At 33.7% G+C, this 22,541-nt stretch overlaps 1 protein-coding gene across 1 annotated transcript in view; it reads right to left on the reverse strand.

The window, feature by feature from the left end:
* LOC148941575 (eukaryotic initiation factor 4A-I-like) overlaps positions 1–22,541 on the reverse strand; it is a 450,045-nt gene that overhangs the window by 21,600 nt on the left and 405,904 nt on the right. Inside the window, exon 10 of the mRNA XM_089104411.1 lies at positions 11,421–11,585. Within this exon, the coding sequence (XP_088960537.1) occupies positions 11,435–11,585 (151 nt within the window). The 3' untranslated portion in view covers positions 11,421–11,434. The remainder of the gene's footprint in view (positions 1–11,420; positions 11,586–22,541) is intronic.

The raw sequence follows: 22,541 nt of genomic DNA on the forward strand, positions 1-22,541 counted from the left end.
TTTCTTGGCGATAAGGCAAAATCGCGTTTCTGGAAGTAAAGGAAGACTAAAACATATATTTTGTGCACGAGTTAGCTTTGTCTCTTCTTGCTTTGTAAAAAAGTCAGGGACTATGACTTTTCTTAGGATGCCAGCCTTTCCTGCCTTTTATATTTCTTGGTTATAGGGCTTAATCGCGTTTTGTGGAGTTAAAAGAACACTAAAACTCATATTCTGTAAACGACTCACCTTCCTCTCTTCTTACTTTGTAAAAGTGTCAAGGATTATGATTTTTCTGGAACGCCAGCCGTTTTTAGCATTAGTAATTCATGGCGATGAGGCGTCATCACGTTTTTTTGTGACGGTAAAGGAAAACTGAAACTTTAACTCTGTACACGAGTTGGCTTTGTCTCTTCTTGCTTTCTAGAAACGTCAGGAATTATGATTTTTCTTGGAATGCCAGTCTCTCTTGGCATTAACATTTCATGGCGAGAAGGTATAATCGCGTTTTGTCGAGGTAAAGGAAGACTGAAACTTATACTCTGTGCATTATAGAAGTTCTTCGTTTGAAACGTGTGACTTAGGTTATTTTTGACCTTTGTCGATGTTTCAAAGTGCATTTTCGATATTTTTCGTTTGAAACATATGCATGGGATATTTTTTTAGTGCTGTTTCGTGATTTATCTTGTCACTGTTACCACTGTTGATGTATCAAAGTGCATTTTTGAATTATTTTTTCGTTTGAAACATATGACTTGGGATATTTTTGTAGTGTAGTGTCATGGTTTATCCTGTCAGTGTCACATTCGGTTGATGTTTTCAAGTGCATTTCGGAATTTTTTCGTTTGAAATGTATATTTTTGTGTGTTTTTGTATATTTTTACAAACTTGGGATATTTTTGTAGTGTTTTATCGTGGTTTGTTTTGTCAGTGTTACCTCTTTTGACGTTTCAAAGTTCATTTAGGATTTTTTTTTCGTTTGAAACGTAAGAATTAGGATATTTTTTGTAATGTTGTGACGTTGTTTATCTTGTCAATGTAACCTTTATTGCTGTTTCAAGCAGGGGCAGATCCAGGATTTGTTTTAGGGGGGCGCACAAAATAGGTTGATTCTAAAAAAATTTAGGGGGGGGGGCAAAATAGGTTGATCCGATAAACTTGCGTTACAAGCAAGTTTAATTAACACAAACTTGAGTTAATTAAGTAAATTACACTACTTTACACTAATTTAGGGGTGGGGGGAGCCCCCCCCCCTCACCCCCCCCCTCTTGATCCGCTACTGGTTTCAAGGGGTATCTTTGAATTTATTTGAAACGCGTGACTTGTGATATTTTTGTAGTGCTGTTTCGTGATTTATCTTGTCAGTGTTATGTCTGTTCATGTTTCAAAGTTCATTTTGAAATATTTTCTTTTGAAACGCATGACTTAGGATATTTTTTTTAGTCCTGTGACGTGGCCTATTTTGTCACTGTACCTTTGTTGAGGTCTCAAAGTGCATTTTGGAATTCTTTCTTTTGAAACATATGACTTGGAATATCTTCGTAGTGTTGTTTCGTGATTTATCTTGTCACTGTACAAAATGCAAAGTGTTGATGTTTCAAAGTGCATCTTGGAATTTTTGTTGGAAAGGTATGTCTCACGATATATATTTTTTGTGTTGTTTCCTGATTTATCTTGTCAGTGTTATCTTGTCAATGCTAAATTCTGTTGATGTTTCAAAGTATACTTTGGAATTTTTTCGTTTGAAACGTATGACTTGAAATATCTTGGTAGTGTTGTTTCGTAATTTATCTTGTCACTGTTACCTTTGCTGATGTTTCAAAGTGCATCTCGGAATTTTTCGTTTGAAACGTATGACTCAGGATAAACTTGTAAGGTTGTTTCCTGATTTATCTTGTCAGTGTTACCTCAGTTTATGTTTCAAAGTTTATTTCGAAGTATTTTCTTTTGAAACGCACGACTTTGAATATTTCTTGTGGCGTTGTGACGTGGTTTATCATGTTGCTGTTACCTCTGTTCAAGTTTCAAAGTGCATTTTGTAATTGTTTTTGTTGAAACGTATGACTCGGAATAGTTTTGTAATGTTGTGTCGCGGTTTATCTTGTCAATACTACATCCTGTTGGTGTTTCAAAGTGCATTTTTGAATTGTATTTCGTTTGAAACGTATGACTTGGAATATTTTTGTAGTGTTGTCGTGGTTTATCTTGTCAGTGTTATATTCTGTTGACGTTTCAAAAAACATTTCGGAATTTTTGTTTCGTAAAACATAAGATTTGGGATAATTCTGCAGTGTCATGTCATAGTTTATCTTGTCAGTGTTACATTTTATTGATGTTTCAAAGTCCATTTTGTAAATTTTTCGTTTGAAGCGTATGACTTGTGATATTTTTATGATGTTGTGTCGTGGTTTATCTTGTCAGTGTTATATTGTGTTGATGTTTCAAAGTGCATTTCGGAATTTTTTCGTTTGAAACATATCACTTGGAATATTTTTAAAGCGTTGTTTTGTGATTTATCTTGTCACTATAGACTTTTGTTGATGTTTTAAAGTGCATTTGAAATTTTTTGTTCGAAACGTATGACCAGGATATTTTTTAGTGTTGTTTCGTGATTTATCTTGTCAGTGTTACCTCTGTTGATTTTTTAAAGTTTATTTTGAAGTATTTTCTTTTGAAACGTATGATTTTGAATATTTCTTGTAGTATTATGACATGGTTTATCATGTTGCTGTTCTGTTGATGTTTCAAAGTGCATTTTGGAATTTTTTTGTTTGAAATGTATGATTTGGAATATTTTGTAATATTGTGTTGCGGTTTATCTTGTGTGTGTTACATTCTGTTGATGTTTCCAAGTGTATTTTGGATTTTTTTTCGTTTGAAACGTATGACTTAGGATATTTTTGTAGTGTTGTTTCGTCATTTATCTTGTCACTGTTACCATTTGTCAATGTTTCAGAGTGCATCTTGGAATTTTTAATTTGAAACATATGATTTGAAATATTTTTGTAGCATTATCTCGTGGTTTTTCTTGTCAATGGCACATTCTGTTGACGTTTCAAAGTGCATTTTGGAATTTTTTTGTTTGAAATGTATGATTTGGAATATTTTGTAGTGTTTTGTTGCGGTTTATCTTGTGTGTGTTACATTCTGTTGATGTTTCCAACTGTATTTTGGATTTTTTCGTTTGAAACGCATGACCTTGGATTAATTTTTGTAGTGTTGTTTCGTCATTTGTCTTGTCACTGTTACCATTTTTTGATGTTTCAGAGTGCATCTTGGAATTTTTAATTTGAAACATATGATTTGAAATATTTTTGTAGTGTTGTCTCGTGGTTTTTCTTATCAATGTTATATTGTGTTGATGTTTCAAAGTGCATTTTGGAATTTGTTTCGTTTGAAATGTGTGACCTTGGATTATTTTTTGTAGTGTTGTGTCGTGGTTTATCTTGTCAGTGTTACATTCTGTTGATGTTTCAAAGTGCCTTTTTGAATTTTTTTCTTTGAAACGTATGACCAGGGATATTTCTGTAGTGTTGTTTCATGGTTTATTTTGTTAGTGTTACATTCTGTTGATGCTTTCAAAGTGCATTTTGTAAATTTGTTCGTTTGAAACGTATGACTTAGGATATTTTTGTAGTGTTGTGTCCTGGTGTATATTGTCAATTTGACCTCTGTTGATGTTTCAAAGTTCAGCATATCTGAATGGGTTAGGCTACATTATGTTAACTACTTTTAAGTTTCATTCTTTCAGGTTAGGTTAGCGTGGTTGGCCACTCTAACCTAACCTGAAGGAACCTAACTGAAAGGTAGTTAACTTAATGTAACCCAACCTATTTAGAAATACTGTACTTTGAAACTTCAACAGAGGTAACACTGAGAAGATAAACCTAGACACAAATAAAGATATAAAACTAGAAAAATATTCCAAGTCATATCTTTCAAACGAAAAAACTCTAAGATGCACTTTGAAATATCAGCATATTATAAAACTGACAAGATAAATCACGAAACAACAATAAAAAAAATCCTGAGTCATACGTTTCCTATGAAAAACAATTCCAAAATGCACTTTGAAATATTAACAGAGGTAAAGGATAGAAGATAAACCATGAGACAACACTAAAAAAAACATTCTGAGTCAAACGCTTCAAACGAAAAAATTTCAAATGCACTTTGAAATATCAATAGAGGTAAAAGTGACAAGATAAATCACGAAATAACACTACATAAATATCCTAAGTTATACATTTCAAACGAAATATTTTCAAAATGCACTTTGAAATATCAACAGATGTAACACTGACAAGATACACCATGACAAGACTAGAAACATATTCCAAGTCATACGTTTCAAACGAAAAAACTTCAAAATGCACTTTGAAACATCAACAGAATGTAACACTGACAAGATAAACCACGACACAACACTTCAAATATATTCCAAGTCGTACGTCTTGACAAAGCCAACTCGTGTACAAAATATAAATTTTGGTCTTCCTTTACCTCCGCAAAACGCGATTATGCCTTATCACCAAGAAATATTAAAGCCAAAAAAAGCTGGTGTTCCAGAAAAAATTATAATTCCTGACGTTTTTACAAAGAAAGAAGAGACAAAGCCCGCTTGTATACAAAATATAAGTTTTAGTCTTCTTTTACCTCCAGAAATGCGATTATGTCCTACCATCAAGAAATAATAAAACCAAAAAAGATAGGTATTCCAGGAAAATCTAAATTCGTGATGTTTTTGCAAAGTAAAAAGAGATGAAACCGAGTCATGTAAAGAATCTAAGTTTTAGTCTTCCTTTACCTCCACAAAATGGCGAGTATGCATTATCGCCAAGAAATATTACAGCCAAAAAAAGCTAGCGTTCCAGAAAAAATCATAATTCCTGACGTTTTTACAAAGAAAGAAGAGACAAAGCCCGCTCATGTACAAAATATAAGATTTAGTCTTCTTTTACCTCCACAAAATGCGAGCATGCCTTATCGCCAAGAAATATTAAAGCCAAAAAAAGCCGGCGTTCCAGAAAAAATCGTAATTACTGACGTTTTTACAAAGAAAGAAGAGACACAGCCCGCTCGTGTAAAAAATATAAGTTTTAGTCTTCTTTTACATCCACAAAATGCGATTGGAAATTGAAATGGCTAGTGTCCTTTTTAATAGTCGAAAGTGATTGGAAGGCAACTAACACCCCTTCCACGCCCACCATTTCCCCAAACACATCCAATCAAAATTTTGAGATAGCCATTTTGTTCAAAGTTGTTGAAAGGTTCAGAAATTATATCTTTGAGCATGACACTCCCCCTAAAACCCACAGGGTAAGGGTTGTAAGTTATGCCCTGGGGACATATAAATTTTTTATTGAAAGTTTTGTCATAGAAACTTGAAAAGGGGCTCATTCGATTGGAAATCAAAAGGGCTAGTGCCATTTTAATAGTCGAAAGGGATCGAGGGCAACTAAACCCCCTCTCACGCCCACCTTTTCCCCAAACATATCCAATCAAAATTTTTAAATAGCCATTTTCTTCAACGTACTTAAAAGTTTTATAAATTAGGTCTTTGAGAATGAAAACCCCCTCAGAGCCCAAGGGGCAAGGGTTGTAAGTTATGTCCTGAGGGCATATAGGTTTTTATAGATAGTGATGTTGTAGAAACTTCAAAAAGGGCTAATTCGATTGGAAATTAAAATTGTTTGTGCCCTTTTTAATAGTCGAATGTGATTGGAGGATAACTAATCCCCCTCTCACACCCACCATTTTCCCAAACACATCCAATCAAAATTTTGAGATGGCTATTTTGTTATGCCCTGGGGACGAATAAGATTTTTTTTTATAGAAAGTGTTGTCGTAGAAAAATTCGAAAAGGAATCATTCGAATCGAAATTGAAACGGCTAGTGCCCTTATAATAGTCGAAAGTGATTGGAGGGTAGGTATGCCCTTGGGCATATAAGGTTTTTACAGAAATTGTTGTCATAGAATCTTTAAAAAGGGATCATTCAATTCGAAAATTGAAAGGGTTAGTGCCCTTTTTAATAGTTGAAAGTGATTGGAGGGCAACTAAACCCGCTCTCACGCCTACTATTTCCCAAAAACATTCAATCAAAATTTTGAGATAGCCATTTTTTTCAACGTAGTTGAAAGTTCCGGAAATTATTTCTTTGAGGATGACAACCCTCTCCCAGCCCTCAGGGCAAGGGTGTGAAGTTATGCCCTGGGGCGTATAAGGTTTTTACAGAAATTGTTGTCGTAGAATTTTCAAAAAGGGATCATTCAATTCTAGAATTGAAAGGGTTTGTGCCCTTTTTAATAGTTGGAAGTGATTGGAGGGCAACTAAACGCCCACCATTTCCATTTCCGCTCTCACGCCCACCATTTCCCCAAACACATCTAATCAAATATATATATATATATATATATATATATATATATATATATATATATATATATATATATATATATATATATATATATATATATATATATATATATATATATATATATATATATATATATATATATATTTCTGCCGTTTTGACTTTGACTCTGTTATTTATCATAATTTCTGTTCGTTTTGGGTTTCATGTATTTATTGATGCTGATTTGTGGTAGTTTCACGCTTGGTAGATTACTTTCTTTTATTTTTGCTCATTTTTGGTTTAATGGGACTCTTCACTTTTCGTTGGAAAACTTATTGTGTGGAAAATGCTTTTTTAATTTATGCTCGTTTTAAATGGACATAGGCTTTTCAGGGGACAAGAAAATTTTTGTTTAGATCTTTTCCTTTTTTAATACTTTATAGTTTGGCCTGCTTTCTGTATCCTTGAGAAAAATTTTCAGCAATTTTTAGCAACATCCACCCTCTTAAAAATCTGGACACAAGTAGTAGTGTTTAATTTAGTTTCATACCTCCTCCAGTTGAGCTGAAATAGAAAACTTGATACCATTCGCAGAAAAAATCTCTTTACTTTCTTTGATAGCTTGTATACAGTTACGGTATTTTGATTTGGTTAGATTTTAAGAGTAGAAGTAGCCCCAAAAGTTTGAATTTAATACCGTCAGTCATTCTTGAGATACTGCTGAGATATCTTATTGATAATTAACATTAACTCAGTGCATTTTTATTTAATATTAAGAAAACATTTCGTTTTTATTTATAAGGGGCATTTGGTAGGGTGGGCGCGGGAGGGGGAATAGCTGCCTTCCAATTACTTTCGAATATTAAAGAGGGTATTAGCCCTTTCTATTTCTAATCGAATGAGCCCTTTTCGAAGTTCCTACGACAAATCCTTCGATACAAGGTGCCCTGATCTAAACAAAAATGAAAACAGTAATACATTGTACCTACATCGATCTTTACTAAAAAAAATGTCAAGCCTTCCAAGCACTTTCGACAATTAAAAAGGGCACTATCCCTTTCAATTTCCAATTGAATGAGCCTTTTTTTTAGTTTCTACGACAACGCTTTCTATAAACACCTTATATGCCCCATTGGAAATATATCACAACCCTTGCCCTGAGTGCTGTAAGGGGGTTGTCATCCTCAAAGACCTAATTTACAGAACTGTCAACTACGTTAAACAAAACGGCTATCTCAAAATTTTGATTGGATGTGTTTGGGGAAACGGTGGGCGTGAGAGCGGGTTTAGTTGCCCTCCAATCACTTCCAACTATTAAAAAGGGCACTAACCCTTTCAATTTTCGAATTGAATGATCCCTTTTTGAAGATTCTACGACAACAATTTCTGTAAAAACCTTATATGCCCCAGGGCATAACTTCTAACCCTTGCCCTGAGGGCTAGGAAAGGGTTGTCATCCTCAAAGACATAGTTTCCGGACCTTTTAACTACGTTGAACAAAATGGTTATCTCAAAATTTTGATTGGTTGTGTTTGGGGAAATGGTGGGAGTGAGAGGGGGGTTACTAACCCTCCAATCACTTTCGACTATTAAAAGGGCACTAGCCATTTCAATTTTGAATCGAATGATTCGTTTTTGAATTTTCTACGACAACACTTTCAATAAAAAAATCTTATGCGTCCCCAGGGCATAACAAAATAGCTATCTAAAAATTTTGATTGGATGTGTTTGGGAAAATGGTGGGTGTGAGAGGGGGATTAGTTATCCTCCAATCACTTTCGACTATTAAAAAGGGCAAAAACCATTTTAATTTCCAATAGAATGAGCCCTTTTTAAAGTTTCTACAACATCACTATCTATAAAAACCTATATGCCCTCAGGGCATAACTTATAACCCTTGCCCCTTGGGCTCTGAGGGGGTTATCATCCTCAAAGACCTATTTTATAAAACTTTTAAGTACGTTGAAGAAAATGGCTATTTAAAAATTTTGATTGGATATGTTTGGGAAAAGGTGGGCGTGAGAGGGGGTTTAGTTGCCCTCAAATCCCTTTCGACTATTAAAATGGTACTAGCCCTTTGGATTTCCAATCGAATGAGTCCCTTTTCAAGTTTCTATGACAAAACTTTCAATAAAAAATTTATATGTCCCCAGGGCATAACTTACAACCCTTACCCTGTGGGTTTTAGGGGGAGTGTCATGCTCAAAGATATAATTTCTTATCCTTTCAACAACTTTGAACAAAATGGCTATCTCAAAATTTTGATTGGATGTGGTTGGGGACATGGTGGGCGTGGAACGGTTTTAGTTGCCTTCAAATCACTTTTGGCTATTAAAAAGGGCACTAGCCATTTCAATTTCCAATCGAATGAGCCCATTTAAAAGTTTCTACGACAACATTTTCTATGAATACCTTATATACCCCCAGGGACTAACTTATGACCCTTGCCCTGATTGCTGTGGGGGAGATGTCATCCTCAAAGACGTAATTTCCAGAAATTTCAACTACGTTGAGGAAAATGGCTATTTCAAAGTTTTGATTGGATGTGTTTGGGAAAAAATTGGGCTTGAGAGGGGGATTAGTTGCCCTCTAATCCCTTTCAACTATCAAATAGGGCACTAGCCCTGTCAATTTCCAATCGAATGAGCTCTTTATGAAGTTTCTACTACAATTCTTTCTATAAAAATCTTATATGCCCCCAGGACATAACTTACAACTCTTGCCCTGAGTGGTGTAAGGGGGTTATCATCCTCAAAGACCTAATTTACAGAACTTTCAACTATGTTAAACAAAACGGCTATCTCAAAATTTTGATTGAATGTGTTAGGGGAAATGGTGGGCGTGAGAGTGGGGTTAGTTACCCCTCAATCACTTCCAACTATTAAAAAGGGCACTAACCCTTTCAATTTTCCAATCAAATGATCCCTTTTTGAAGTTTCTACGACAACACATTCTGTAAAAACCTTATATGCCCCAGAGCATAGCTGCCAACCCTTGCCCTGAGGGCTGGGAGGGGGTTGTCATCCTCAAGGACATAGTTTCCGGACCTTTCAACTACGTTGAATAAAATGGTTATCTCAAAATTTTGATTGGATGTGTTAGGAGAAATGGTGGGCGTGAGAGGGGGGTTACTAACCCTCCAATCCCTTTCGACTATTAAAAGGGCGCTAGCCGTTTCAATTTCCAATCGAATGATTCCTTTTTGAAATTTCTGCGACAACTTTTTATAAAAAAAAATCTTATACGCCCCCAGGGCATAACAAAATAGCTATCTCAAAATTTTGATTGGATGTGTTTGGGAAAATGGTAGGTGTGAGAGGGGGATTAGTTATCCTCCAATTACTTTCGACTATTAAAAAGGGCCCAATCCCTTTTAATTTCAAATCCAATGAGCTCTTTTTGAAGTTTCTACAACATTACTATCTATAAAAACCTATATGCCCCCAGAGCATAACTTATAACCCTTGTCCCTTGGGCTCTGAGGGGGTTATCATCCTCAAAGACCTAATTTATAAAACTTTTAAGTACGTTGAATAAAATGGCTATTTAAACATTTTGATTGGATAGGTTTGGGGAAAAGGTGGGCGTGAGAGGGGGTTTTAGTTGCCCTCAAATCCCTTTCGACTATTAAAATGGCACTAGCCCTTTGGATTTCCAATCGAATAAGCCCCTTTTCAAGTTTCTATGACAATGCTGTCAATAAAAAAACTTATATGCATCCAGGGAATAGCTTACAACCCATACCCTGTGTGTTGTAGGGGGAGTGTCATCCTCAAAGATATAGTTTCTGGACTTTTCAACAATTTTGAACAAAATGGCTATCTCAAAATTTCTACCGAATGTTGTTTGGGAAACGTATGGCGTGGAAGGGGGGTTAGTTGCCTTCCAATCACTTTCGACTATTAAAAAGGGCCCTAGCCCTTCGAACTTGCAATCAAATAAGCCCATTTTGAAGTTTCTACGACAACATTTTCTATGAATACCTTATATACCCCCAGGGCGTAACTTATGACCCTTGCCCTGATTGCTGTGGGGGGGGGGGTTGTCATCCTCAAAGACCTAATTTCCAGAACTTTCAACTACGTTGAAGATAATGGCTATCTCAAAGTTTTGATTGGATGTGTTCGGGCAAAAATTGGGCGTGAGAGGGGGATTAGTTGCCCTCTAATCACTTACAACTATTAAAAAGGTCACTAGCCCATTGAATTTCCAATTGAATGAGCTCTTTATGAAGTTTCTACGACAACGCTTTCTATAAAAATGTTATATGCCCCCAGGAAATAACTTACAACCCTTGCCCTGAGGGTTGTGTGGGAGTGTCCTCCTCAAAAATATATTTTCTATCTGGAAATCAACTACACTGAACAAAATGGCTATCTCAAAATTTTGATTGGATGTGTTTTTGAAAATAGTGGGCGCGGAAGGGATGTTGGTTGCCTTCCAATACTTTCGACTATTAAAAAGGGCACACGCCACTCCAATTTCCAATCGAATGAGCCCTTTTCGAAGTTGCTACGACTCCTCCTTCGATACCAAGTGTCCTGGCCTAAAGAATAAAAAAAAATTCCATTGTGCCAACATCGTTTTTTACGTAGGCAGCGCGATTGCGCTGCCTGTGAAAGCTGCGTAATATCTTCTTGCAAACAAGACAGACGATTATGCCAGCCAACGTATTATAGTTATTCTTAATGCCTCATTTCGTAAAAGACCAAAAAAAGAGAGTAAGGTTCGAGATTTACACAACCCTAAGACAATAAACAGAATAATGTTTATACGTTTACAATAAAAAGGTCATTCATATGAATATATCTCAAAATTAAAATATCACCACGTTTAAAATACACCAAAAGCATTAATATCAAAGTTTAGTTAACAACTAATGGATGTATTCTGTTAATTTTACAACACACAAATTGTCAATATTTTTAGCTTATTTTGCTGTTGCATTTTTGGGGGTCCAGAGAATAGTGCCCTAGATTATATTTTAATGGGGTTAAATTCCAATATGACACACCCTTAGATGCAAATTAAAACTGAAATGAATCCAGATAATTTTTTTTAAGACCAAATTCAACAGTGACTACCTCCAACAACGTAGCTATATTTGGAAGAGGTCTGCCACGTCCATTGGCATGACATCAATCTGAGTGTTGTAGTGTTTCTCAATATCCTTGAGAATGTGGGCATCACCTTCTGTTACTAAGTTGATAGCAAAACCTTTACGACCAAATCTACCACTGCGACCAATTCTGGAATTAAAATAATGACAATGAATAACAATGACAAATTACAAATCGTAATATAAACAATATAACAATAAATATAAATTGAAACGTAAAACTTTTATGACGACCTGTAATTTAATGATAAACAGATATATAGTATCTACAATAAATCATAAAATTGCTTCTACAATGAATACAGGGTCGTAAAATGAGTGCTCTCGATTTGGAGGGAAACATTTCAAAAGTTTTTCGGCTGTATTTAGAAATTGTTGGAAATAAAATTTAATAGCTAGTGTATTTTTATGAACCAATGGAAAATTGTTGAAAATTTTTTGTATTTCAGCTTAGTGTCACTAGAGATGATTTTTTCTTATAGAGCTTCTTAAAGCGACAATTTTAACAGAAAATGAACTCTCGGTATTAATTATCTACAGTAAAAAGCAAAGCTGATTTAAAAGACTTTCCAATTAGACAAACGTTGAGTAAATGAAGAGTTTTATCCCAAAAAAAATGCAATGGTACTGATGTCGTTCAGCCTCAAGTCCAACTATTAAAACTAATCGGTACTGATGTAAAAGGTACAATTGCCCTCAGAATCTGTTTTTTCTTAATAAAAAGATAAGTACGGAATTTATTGAGGATAAATGAATTTCAGAGAATTTTTCGAAGAAAGAGAAATATTGTGAAAGAAAATTGTAGATAGGTCCAAAATACTAAACGAATAAACAGAAGCTGGACAATTATAGATATTTGTGTCTGGCATTTACCCCTCCCTCCCCCCGGATATTATCCCCCCTCAGAAAACACCCCCCCCAAGAAAAATACCCCCCAAGGAGAATATCCCCCCGGTAAATACCCCCCCCCCCGTGGAAATTAAGGCTTTCCAAATTTGAGAATTTTAGTTGAGTTTAATTTTTTTTATTTCCGTAGGGGAACGAATTTGGTACTTTTGTATTATACACCACTCACAGTTTCCTCTTGGATGCTCGATCATCATCTCGAAATCATCAGCGTAATCTAAGTCCAGGAGACTTTTTCATCCCCATTTGATTCCGTGGTCTCCCGTTGCCTTTCCTGTGCTCCTTAATACAAAATCCATCAAAATAATCCATATGAGGGGGATAGAACACAACCCTGCATAACTCCTGACTTAATACAAAACCAACTGCTAACCTCATTTCCTACCTGAACCGCAGCAGTGTTATTCTCGTACATAGCACTAATCACTTTAATGTATTTGTCTGGTAGAAAGTTTTGTCTTAGAAACTTCAAAAATGGCTCATTTGATTCGAAATTGATTTGAAAGCTCATATGATTTGAAAGGGCTAGTGCCCATTTTAATTGTCCAAAGTTAATGGAGAGCAACTAATACACCTCTCACGCCCACCATTTCCCCAAACACATTTAATCAAAGTTTAGAGATAGCCATTTTGTTCAACGTTGTTGAAAGTTCTGGAAATTATGTATTTGAGGAGGACAAACCCCCCAGAGCCACTAGGGCAAAGGTTGTAAGCTCTGGGCTGGGGGCTTATTAGGTTTTTACAGATAGTGTTGTCGTAGAAACTTCAAAAGGGACTCTTTCAATTGGAAATTGAGAGGGCTGGTACACTTTTAATAGTCGAAAGTGATTGGAGGGTAGCTAACCTCCCTCTCACGCCAGTAGGGAGCTATCATGAGTTACCACTCCTACATAATTTATTCAAGAATTATTGATCCAAAAAGGGGGACAGATTTCTGAGAAATTGATTTGCATAATCGAGGGGAATTATTGATCCACAAAAGGGGAATTAAGAAACATTATGGCTTCTTTGATCTTTACGTCTGAGGGATAAATTGTCTTTAGTGACAGAGATAAATAAATATTCCATTTTTTAAATATGACTTCTCTGATCTTTAGTGAGAGAGATTAATTCGGGAATTCTATTGAAGCCAAAATAGTTTAGCCAGGAACCACTATGAGATGAAGAGATTAATGCAGGAAATGGTTTCATGGGAATTTCAAATGTGACAGCGCAGGGATGCCGAAATAAAGGAATACGGAGAAATTACGTTTGGGGGATTATTTGGGCGAAACTGTTTTAGACATTCTAGGGGATTATTTGGGCGAAACCGTTTGAGACATTTTAGAAGATGATTGAGGCGAAACCGTTTGAGACATTTTATAAGATGATTTAGGAAGATGATTTAGAAGATGATTTGGGGTGAAAATCTGTGGTAGTTATAATACACAAGTTCCATTTGAACAGTGTTGTGAGGCCCCATACCCCAACCCAAAGAGCCCCCCTACCCCAACCCCAAAGGGCCCCCTTCGGGCTCCCAAAGCACCCTTGGACCCCCAAAGGCCCCCAAAGCGCCACCGGGCCCTCAAATGCCCCCTCCTGGGCCCCCAAAGAACCCCCCCCCTCCCCATTTTTTATTGTTTTTTGTGCACTTGAGACACAGAAGGGTCCCGCACATTTCAAAAGGCTTTATAATATCTTTCCTTAACAAGTTCCTTTCTTAATACCCTTCTTAAACCCATTTTACAAGTTGAAGTACTCATCCTTTTCACCCACAACTCTACTTTATGGCTTTTTGCATACTCCAACACCAAACAATACTTTTCAAAAGGCTTTATTATATCTTTTCAGGAAAAGTTCTTTTCTTAATATCCCTCCTAAACCTATTTTACAAGTTGAAGTACTCATCCTTTTTACCACAACTTTACTTTACGACTTTTTGAATACCCCAACATCAAGCAATAGTTTTCAAAAGGCTTTTTTATATATTTTCAGAAAAAGTTCTTTACGTAATGTCCTTCCTAAACCAGTTTTACAAGTTGGAGTACTCAACTTTTTCGCCATAACTTTACTTTATGACTTTTTGTACACCCCAACATCAAGCAATACTTTCCAAAAGGCTTTTTTATATCTTTTCAGAACAAGTTCTTTTCTTAATCTTCTTTCCTAAACCAATTTTACAACTTGAAGTACTTATGTTTTTCACCACAACTTTACTATACGACTTTTCACAAACCCCAATATCACTTTTCAAAAGGCTCTATTATATCTTTTCAGAATAAGTTCTTTACGTAATGTCCTTCCTAAACCAATTTTACAAGTTGGAGTGCTCATCTTTTTCACCACAACTTTACTTTATGGCTTTTCAGATCTTATGAATAAAATCCACATTATTTTAAACATAAGCGTTCTTATTTCCGAATTCTTTTCACCCACAACTCTACTTTAATGGCTTTTTAAATACCCCAACACTAAGCAATACTTTCAACAGGCTTTTTTATATCTTTTCAGAACAAGTTCTTTTTTTAATGTCCCCCCTAAACCAATTTTACAACTTGAAGCACTCATTCTTTTCACCCATAACGGCTTTTCAGATATTATTAATAAAATCACATGTATTTTGAACATGAGCGTTCTTATTTCCGAAAACTAAAACCCAACTTTATTAAAAAATCAAATGTTATTAATAAAATCACGTGTATTTTAAAAGTGGGCATCAAAATAACAACATTTCATTTTAATACTAACATACTCATACTTAACACAGACAAATTTCTCTTAGAAATAATATTTTTCGTCAGTGATAACACATTTTCAGTTCGAACTAGCCAGTTTTCTGTCAAAGATACCAAATTGTTTCTTGGAAGTAACTTTTCTTTGATTGTGATAACAACTTTTGTGACAGAAGTAGCAAGTTTTGATTAAAACAATAAAATTTTCTCTTCAAAGTAACAATATTTTATCTTAATACTAACATACTCATACTTAACACACACAAATTTCTCTTAGAAATAATATGTTTCGTCAGCGATAACATGTTTTCTGTTCGAACTAGTAAGTTTTCTGTCAAATATACCAATATTTTTCTTAGAAGTAACAATTCTATGATTGTGATAACAACTTTTCTGTCAGATATAGCAAGTTTTGCTTAACACAAACAAATTTTCTCATCAAAGTAACAATATTTTATCTTAAAACTAACATACTCATACTTAACACACACAAATTTCTCTTAGAAATATCACTCTTCATCAGCGATAACATGTTTTCTGTTTGAAGTAGCAAGTTTTCTGTCAAAGATAATTTTTTTCTTAGAAGTAACAATTTTCTAGTTATTATAAAAAGTTTTTTGTTCGAACTAGCAAGTTTTCTATCAAAGATACCAAATATTTTCTTATAAGTAACATTTTTTGTTTGTGATAACAACTTTTCTGTCAGAAGCAGCAAGTTCTGCTTAACACTAACAAACCTTCTCATCAAAGTAACATCATTTTACTTCAAAACCAACATACTTTTACTTAACACACACAAATTTCTCTTAGAAATAATATTTTTCATCAGTGATAACACTTTTTCTGTTCGAACTAGCAAACTTTCTGTCAAATATACCAAACTTTTTCTTAGAAGTAAGAATTTTTGATTGTGATAACAACTTTTCTGTCAGAAGTAGCAAGTTTCACTTAACACTAACAAATTTTCTCATCAAAGTAACAATATTTTATCTTAAAAGTAACATACTCATACTTGACACACACAAATTTCTCTTAGAAATAATATTTTTCGTCAGTGATAACTCGTTTTCTGTTCGAACTAGCAATTTTTTTTTCAAAAATAGCAAATTTTTTCTTATAAGTAACTTTTCTTGAATTGTGATAACAACTTTTCTGTCAGAAGTAGCAAGTTTTGATTAACACTAACAAATCTTCTATTCAAAGTAACAACATCCTTCCTCAATACTACCATATGTTTACTTAACACTAACAGATTTTCTCTTCGAATCATCAACGTTTCCATAATACCAACATACTTTTACTTAAACACTCAAATTTCTCTTAGAAATAACACTTTTCGTCAGCGATAACATGTTTTCTGCTTGAAGCAGCAAGTTTTCTGTCAAAGATACTTTTTTTTTCTTAGAACTAACAATTTTTTCGTTATGATAACAAGTTTTCTGTTTGAAATATCAAGTTTTCTAACAAAGATATCAAATTTTTTCTTAGAAGTAACAAGTTTTTGATTGTGATAACAACGTTTCTGTCAGAAGTAGCAAGTTTTGCTCAACACAAACAAACCTTCTCATCAAAGTAACAGCATTCTTCTTTAATACTAGCAAACGTTTACTTTACACACACAGTTTTCTCTTAGAAATAGTATTTTTCATCAGTGATATCGCGCTTTCTGTTCGAACTAGCAAGTTTTCTACCAAAGATACCAAATTTTTTCAGAGAGGTAAAGATTTTTTGATTGTGATAACAACTTTTCTGTCAGAAGTAGCAAGTTTTACTTAACACACACAATTTTCCCGTAGAAATAAAATTTTTCATCAGTGATAACACTTTTTCGGTTCGAACTAGCAAGTTTTCTACCAAAGATACCAAATTTTTTCTTAGAAGTATCAATTATTTGATTGTGATAACAACTTTTCTGTCAGAAGTAACGAGCTATCCTTAACACTAACAGATTTTCTCTTCCAAGTAACAATATTTTATCTTAAAACTAACATACTCATACTTAACACACACATATTTCCCTTAGAAATAATATTTTTGTCAGTGTTAAGACGTTTTCTGTTTGAACTAGTAAGTTTTCTGCCAAAGATGCCAAACTTTTTCTTAGAAGTAACATTTTCTTTGATTGTGATAACTACTTTTCTGTCAGAAGTAGGAAGTTTTTATTAACACTAACAAATCTTCTCTTCAAAGTAACAACATTCTCCCTTAATACTACCAAATGCTTACCTAACACTAACTTATTTTCTCTTCGAATCATAAACTTTTCCATAATACTAACATACTTTTACTTAAACTCAAATTTCTCTTAGAAATAACCCTTTTTGTCAGCGATAACACGTTTTCTGCTTGAAGTAGCAATTTTTATGTCAAATGTACTTTTTTTCTTAGAAGTAACAATTTTTTCGTTATGATAACAAGTTTTCTGTTCGAACTAGCAAGTTTCCTACCAAAGATACCAAATTTGTTTTTAGAAATAACAATTTTTTGATTGTGATAACAACTATTCTGTGAGAAGTAGCAAGTTTTACTTAAAACACACAATTTTCTCTTCGAAATAATATTTTTCACCAGTGATAACACTTTTTCGGTTCTAACTAGCAAGTTTTCTACCAAAGATACCAAATTTTTTCTTAGAAGTAACTATTTTTTGATTGTGATAACAACTTTATTCTGTCAGAAGTAGCAAGTTTTACTCAACACACATAATTTTCTCTTATAAATAATAATTTTCATCAGTGATGACACTTTTTCGGTTCGAACTAGCAAGTTTTCTACCAAAGATACCAAATTTTTTCTTAGAAATAGCAATTTTTTGATTGTGATAACAAGTTTTCTGTCAAAAGTAGCAAGTTTTGCTTAACACTAACAAAACTTCTGATCAAAGTAACAATATTCTTCTTTAACACTAACAGATTTTCTCTTCGAATCATCAACCTTTCTTTAATACTAACATACTTTTACTTAAACACTCAAATTTATCTTGGAAATAACACTTTTCGTCAACGTTATCACGTTTCAAAAATCACAATTAAAAAATTGTTACTTCTAAGAAAAAAAATTGGTATCTTTGGTAGAAAACTTGCTAGTTAGAACCGAAAAAGTATTATCACTGATGAAAAATATTATTTCTAAGAGAAAATTGCATGTGTTAAGTAAAACTTGCTACTTCTGACAGAACAGTTGTTATCAGTATTAAAAAATTGTTATTTCTATGAAAAAATTTGGTATCTTTGGTAGAAACCTTGCTATTTCAGCGAAAAAGAGCGATATCACTGATGAAAAATATTATTTCTAAGAGAAAATTGTGTGTGTTAAGTAAACATTTTATAATATTAAGAAAGAATACTGTTACTTTGATGAGAAGGTTTGTTTGTGTTAAGCAAAACTTGCTACTTCTGACAGAAAAGTTGTTATCACAATCAAAAAATTGTTACTTCTAAGAAAAAATTTGGTATCTTTGACAGAAAACTTGCTAGTTCGAACAGAAAACTTTTTATCATAACGAAAAAATTGTTACTTCTAAGAAAAAAAGTATCTTTGACAAAAAACTTGCTACTTCAAGTAGAAAACATGTTATCGCTGATGAAAAGTGTTATTTCTAAGAGAAATCTGAGTGTTTAAGTAAAACTATGTTAATATTATGGAAAAGTTGATGATTCGGAGAGAAAATCTGTTAGTGTTAAGTAAACATATGGTAGTATTGAGGAAGGATGTTGTTACTTTGAATAGAAGATTTGTTAGTGTTAATCAAAACTTGCTACTTCTGACAGAAAAGTTGTTATCACAATCAAAGAAAAGTTACTTCTAAGAAAAAATTTGGTATATTTGACAGAAAACTTACTAGTTCGAACAGAAAACGTGTTATCACTAACGAAAAATATTATTTCTAAGGGGAATTTGTGTGTGTTAAGCATGAGTATGTTAGTTTTAAGATAAAATATTGTTACTTTGCTGAGAAAATTTGTTAGTGTTAAGCAAAACTTGCTACTTCTGACAGAAAAATTGTTATCACAATAAAAAATTGTTACTTCAAAGAAAAAATTTGGTATATTTGACAGAAAACTTGCTAGTTCGAACGGAAAAAGTTTTATCACTGATGAAAAATATTATTTCTCAGAGAAATTTGTGTGTGTTCAGTAAAATTATGTTAGTTTTAAGATAAAATATTGTTACTTTGATGAGAAAATTTGTCAGTGTTAAGAAAAACTTGCTACCTGTGACAGAAAAGTTGTTATAACAATAAATTGTTAATTCTAAGAAAAAATTTGGTATCTTTGGTAGAAAACTGGCTCGAACAGAAAAAGTGTTATCACTAACGAAAATATTATCTCTAAGAGAAATTTGTGCGTGTTCAGTAAAATTATGTTAGTTTTAAGGTAAAATGATGTTACTTTGATGAGAAGGTTTGTTAGTGTTAAGCAGAACTTGCTACTTCTGACAGAAAAGTTGTTATCATAAACAAAAAATGTTACTTCTAAGAAAATATTTGGTATCTTTGACAGAAAACTTGCTAGTTCGAACAGAAAACTTTTTATAATAACGAAAAAATTGTTACTTCTAAGAAAAAAAAAGTATCTTTGACAGAAAACTTGCTACTTCAAGTAGAAAACATGTTATCGCTGATGAAAAGTGTTATTTCTAAGAGAAATTTGTGTGTGTTAAGTATGAGTATGTTAGTTTTAAGATAAAATATTGTTACTTTCATGAGAAAATTTGCTAGTGTTAAGCAAAACTTGCTATTTCTGACAGAAAAGTTGTTATCACAATAAAAAAAATTTACTTCTAAGAAAAAATTTGGTATATTTGACAGAAAACTTGCTAGTTCAAACAGAAAACGTGTTATCACTGACGAAAAATATTATTTCTAAGAGAAATTCCTGTGTGTTAAGTATGAGTATGTTAGTATTAAGATAAAATATTGTTACTTTGAAGAGAAGATTTGTTAGTGTTAATCAAAACTTGCTACTTCTGACAGAAAAGTTGTTATCACAATCAAAGAAAAGTTACTTCCAAGAAACAATTTGGTATCTTTGACAGAAAACTGGCTTGTTCGAACAGAAAAAGTGTGATCACTGACGAAAAATATTATTTCTAAGAGAAATTTGTGTGTGTTAAGTAGGAGTATGTTAGCATTAAGATAAAATGTTGTTACTTTGATGCCCACATTTAAAATACACGTGATTTTATTAATAATATTTGATTTTTTTAATAAAGTTGGGTTTCAGTTTTCGGAAATAAGAACGTTCATGTTTAAAATACATGTGATTTTATTAATAATATTTGAAAAGCCATAAAGTAAAGTCGTGGGTTAAAAGAATGAGTACTTCATGTTGTAAAATTGGTTTAGGGAGGACATTAAGAAAAGAACTTGTTCTGAAAAGATATAAAAAAGCCTTTTGAAAGTATTGCTTGGTGTTTGGTTATTCAAAAAGCCATTAAAGAAGAGTTGTGTGTGAAAAGAATGAGTACTTCAACTTGTAAGATTGGTTTAGGAAGGACATTACGTAAAGAACTTGTTCTGAAAAGATATAATAGAGCCTTGTGAAAATTGATGTTGGGGTATGTAAAAGTCGTAAAGTAAAGTTGTGATGAAAAAGATAATTACTTCAAGCTGTAAAATTGGTTTAGGAAAGGATATTGAGAAAAGAGCTTGTTATGAAAAGATATAATAAAGCCTTTTGAAAAGTATTGCTTGGTGTTGGGGTATGCAAGGAGTCGTAAAGTAAAGTTGTGGTGAAAAAGATGAGTACATCAACTTTTAAAATTGGTTAAGGAGGGACATTGCATAAACAACTCTTTCTGTAACTATATAAAAGAACATTTTGGAGATTATTACTTGGTGTTTTGGTTTGCAAAAAATAGTAAAGTTTTGGTGAAAAGGATGAGTACTTCAACTTGTAAAATTGGTTTAGAAGGGATACTAAGAAAAGAACTTTTTCTGAAAAGATATAATAGAGCCTTTTGAAAAGTATTGCTTGGTGTTGGAGTATGCAAAAAGCTATAAAGTAAAGTTGTGGGTGAAAAGGATGAGTACTTCAACTTGTAAAATGGGTTTAAGAGGGGTATTAAGAAAGAAACTGGTTCAGAATAGATATAATAAAGGCTTTTGAAATTTGGGGGGCCCTTCTGTGTCTCAAGTGCACAAAAAAGTATTAAAAAATGGGCAGGAGGGTTCTTTGGGGGCCTGGGGGGAGCGGGGGTATTTGAGGGCCCGGGGATTCTTTGGGGGTCTTTGGGGGCCCGGGGGCCCTTCGGGGGCTCGGGGGGCCCTTTGGGAGCCTGGAGGGCTCTTTGGGGTTGGGGTAGGGGGGCCCTTTGGGGTTGGGGTATGGGGACCTCACAAAACTGTTCAAATAGAACTTGTGTATTATAACGACCACAGAGTTTCACCCCAAATCATCTTCTAAATCATCTTCTTAAATCATGTTATAAAATGTCTCAAACGGTTTCGCCTAAATCATCTTCTAAAATGTCTCAAATGGTTTCGCCCAAATAATCCCCTAAAATGTCTAAAACGGTTTCTCCCAGATAATCCCCTAAACGTTATTTCTGCGTATTCCTTTGTTTCGGCATCCCTGTGCTGTTACATTTGAAATTTCCATGAAACCATTTCCCGCGTTAATCTCATCATCTCATAGGTGTTCCTAGCTACACTATTATGGCTTCGATAGAATTCCCTAATTAATCTCTTTTACTAAAGATCAGAGAAGCCATATTTAAAAAATAGAATATTCATTTATCTTTGTCACTAAAGACTATTTATCCCTCAGACCTAAAGATCAAAGAAGCCATAATGTTTCTTAATTTCTCTTTGTGGATCAATAATTCCCCTTGATTATGCAAATCAATTTCTCAGAAATCTGTCCCCCTTGTGGATCAATAATCCTTGAATAAATTATGCAGGAGTGGGAACTCATGATAACTCCTTACTCACGCCCACCATTTCCCTAAACTACCTACAGGGCAAGGGTTATAAGTTATACCCCGGGGCATATAAGGTTTTTATCGAAAGCGCTGTCCTAGAAACTTTAAGAAGGGCTCATTCCATTGGATATTGAAATGGCTAGTGCCCTTTTTTATAGTTGAAAGTGATTGGAAGGCAACTAAGACCCCTTCCAAGCCCATCATTTCCCCAAACACATCCGATAAAAATTTTGAGATAGTCATTTTGTTCAAGCCAGTTGAGAGTTATGGAAATTATATCTTTGAGAAGGAAACTCCCCCACAGTCTTCATTCCAAGGTTTATAAGTTATGCCCTGGAAGCATATAGGGCTTTTATTGAAAGCTTTGTCGTCGAAACTTAAAAAAAAGCTCATTCTATTGGAAATTCAAACGGCTAGTGCCCTTTTTAATAGTCAAAAGTGATTGTAATTATATATCAAGAATATAAGTTGTACTTTACTGAATAAAATACTTTTAAATGTTTTTAATTTTCTAGATTTAAGAAACCAAAAGTCAATTAATATTT

This window comes from Artemia sp. Qi Xiang Cuo, chromosome 18 (genome assembly GCF_049724085.1).
Source record: "Artemia sp. Qi Xiang Cuo chromosome 18, ASM4972408v1, whole genome shotgun sequence".
In the NCBI taxonomy this organism is placed as follows: domain Eukaryota; kingdom Metazoa; phylum Arthropoda; class Branchiopoda; order Anostraca; family Artemiidae; genus Artemia; species Artemia sp. Qi Xiang Cuo.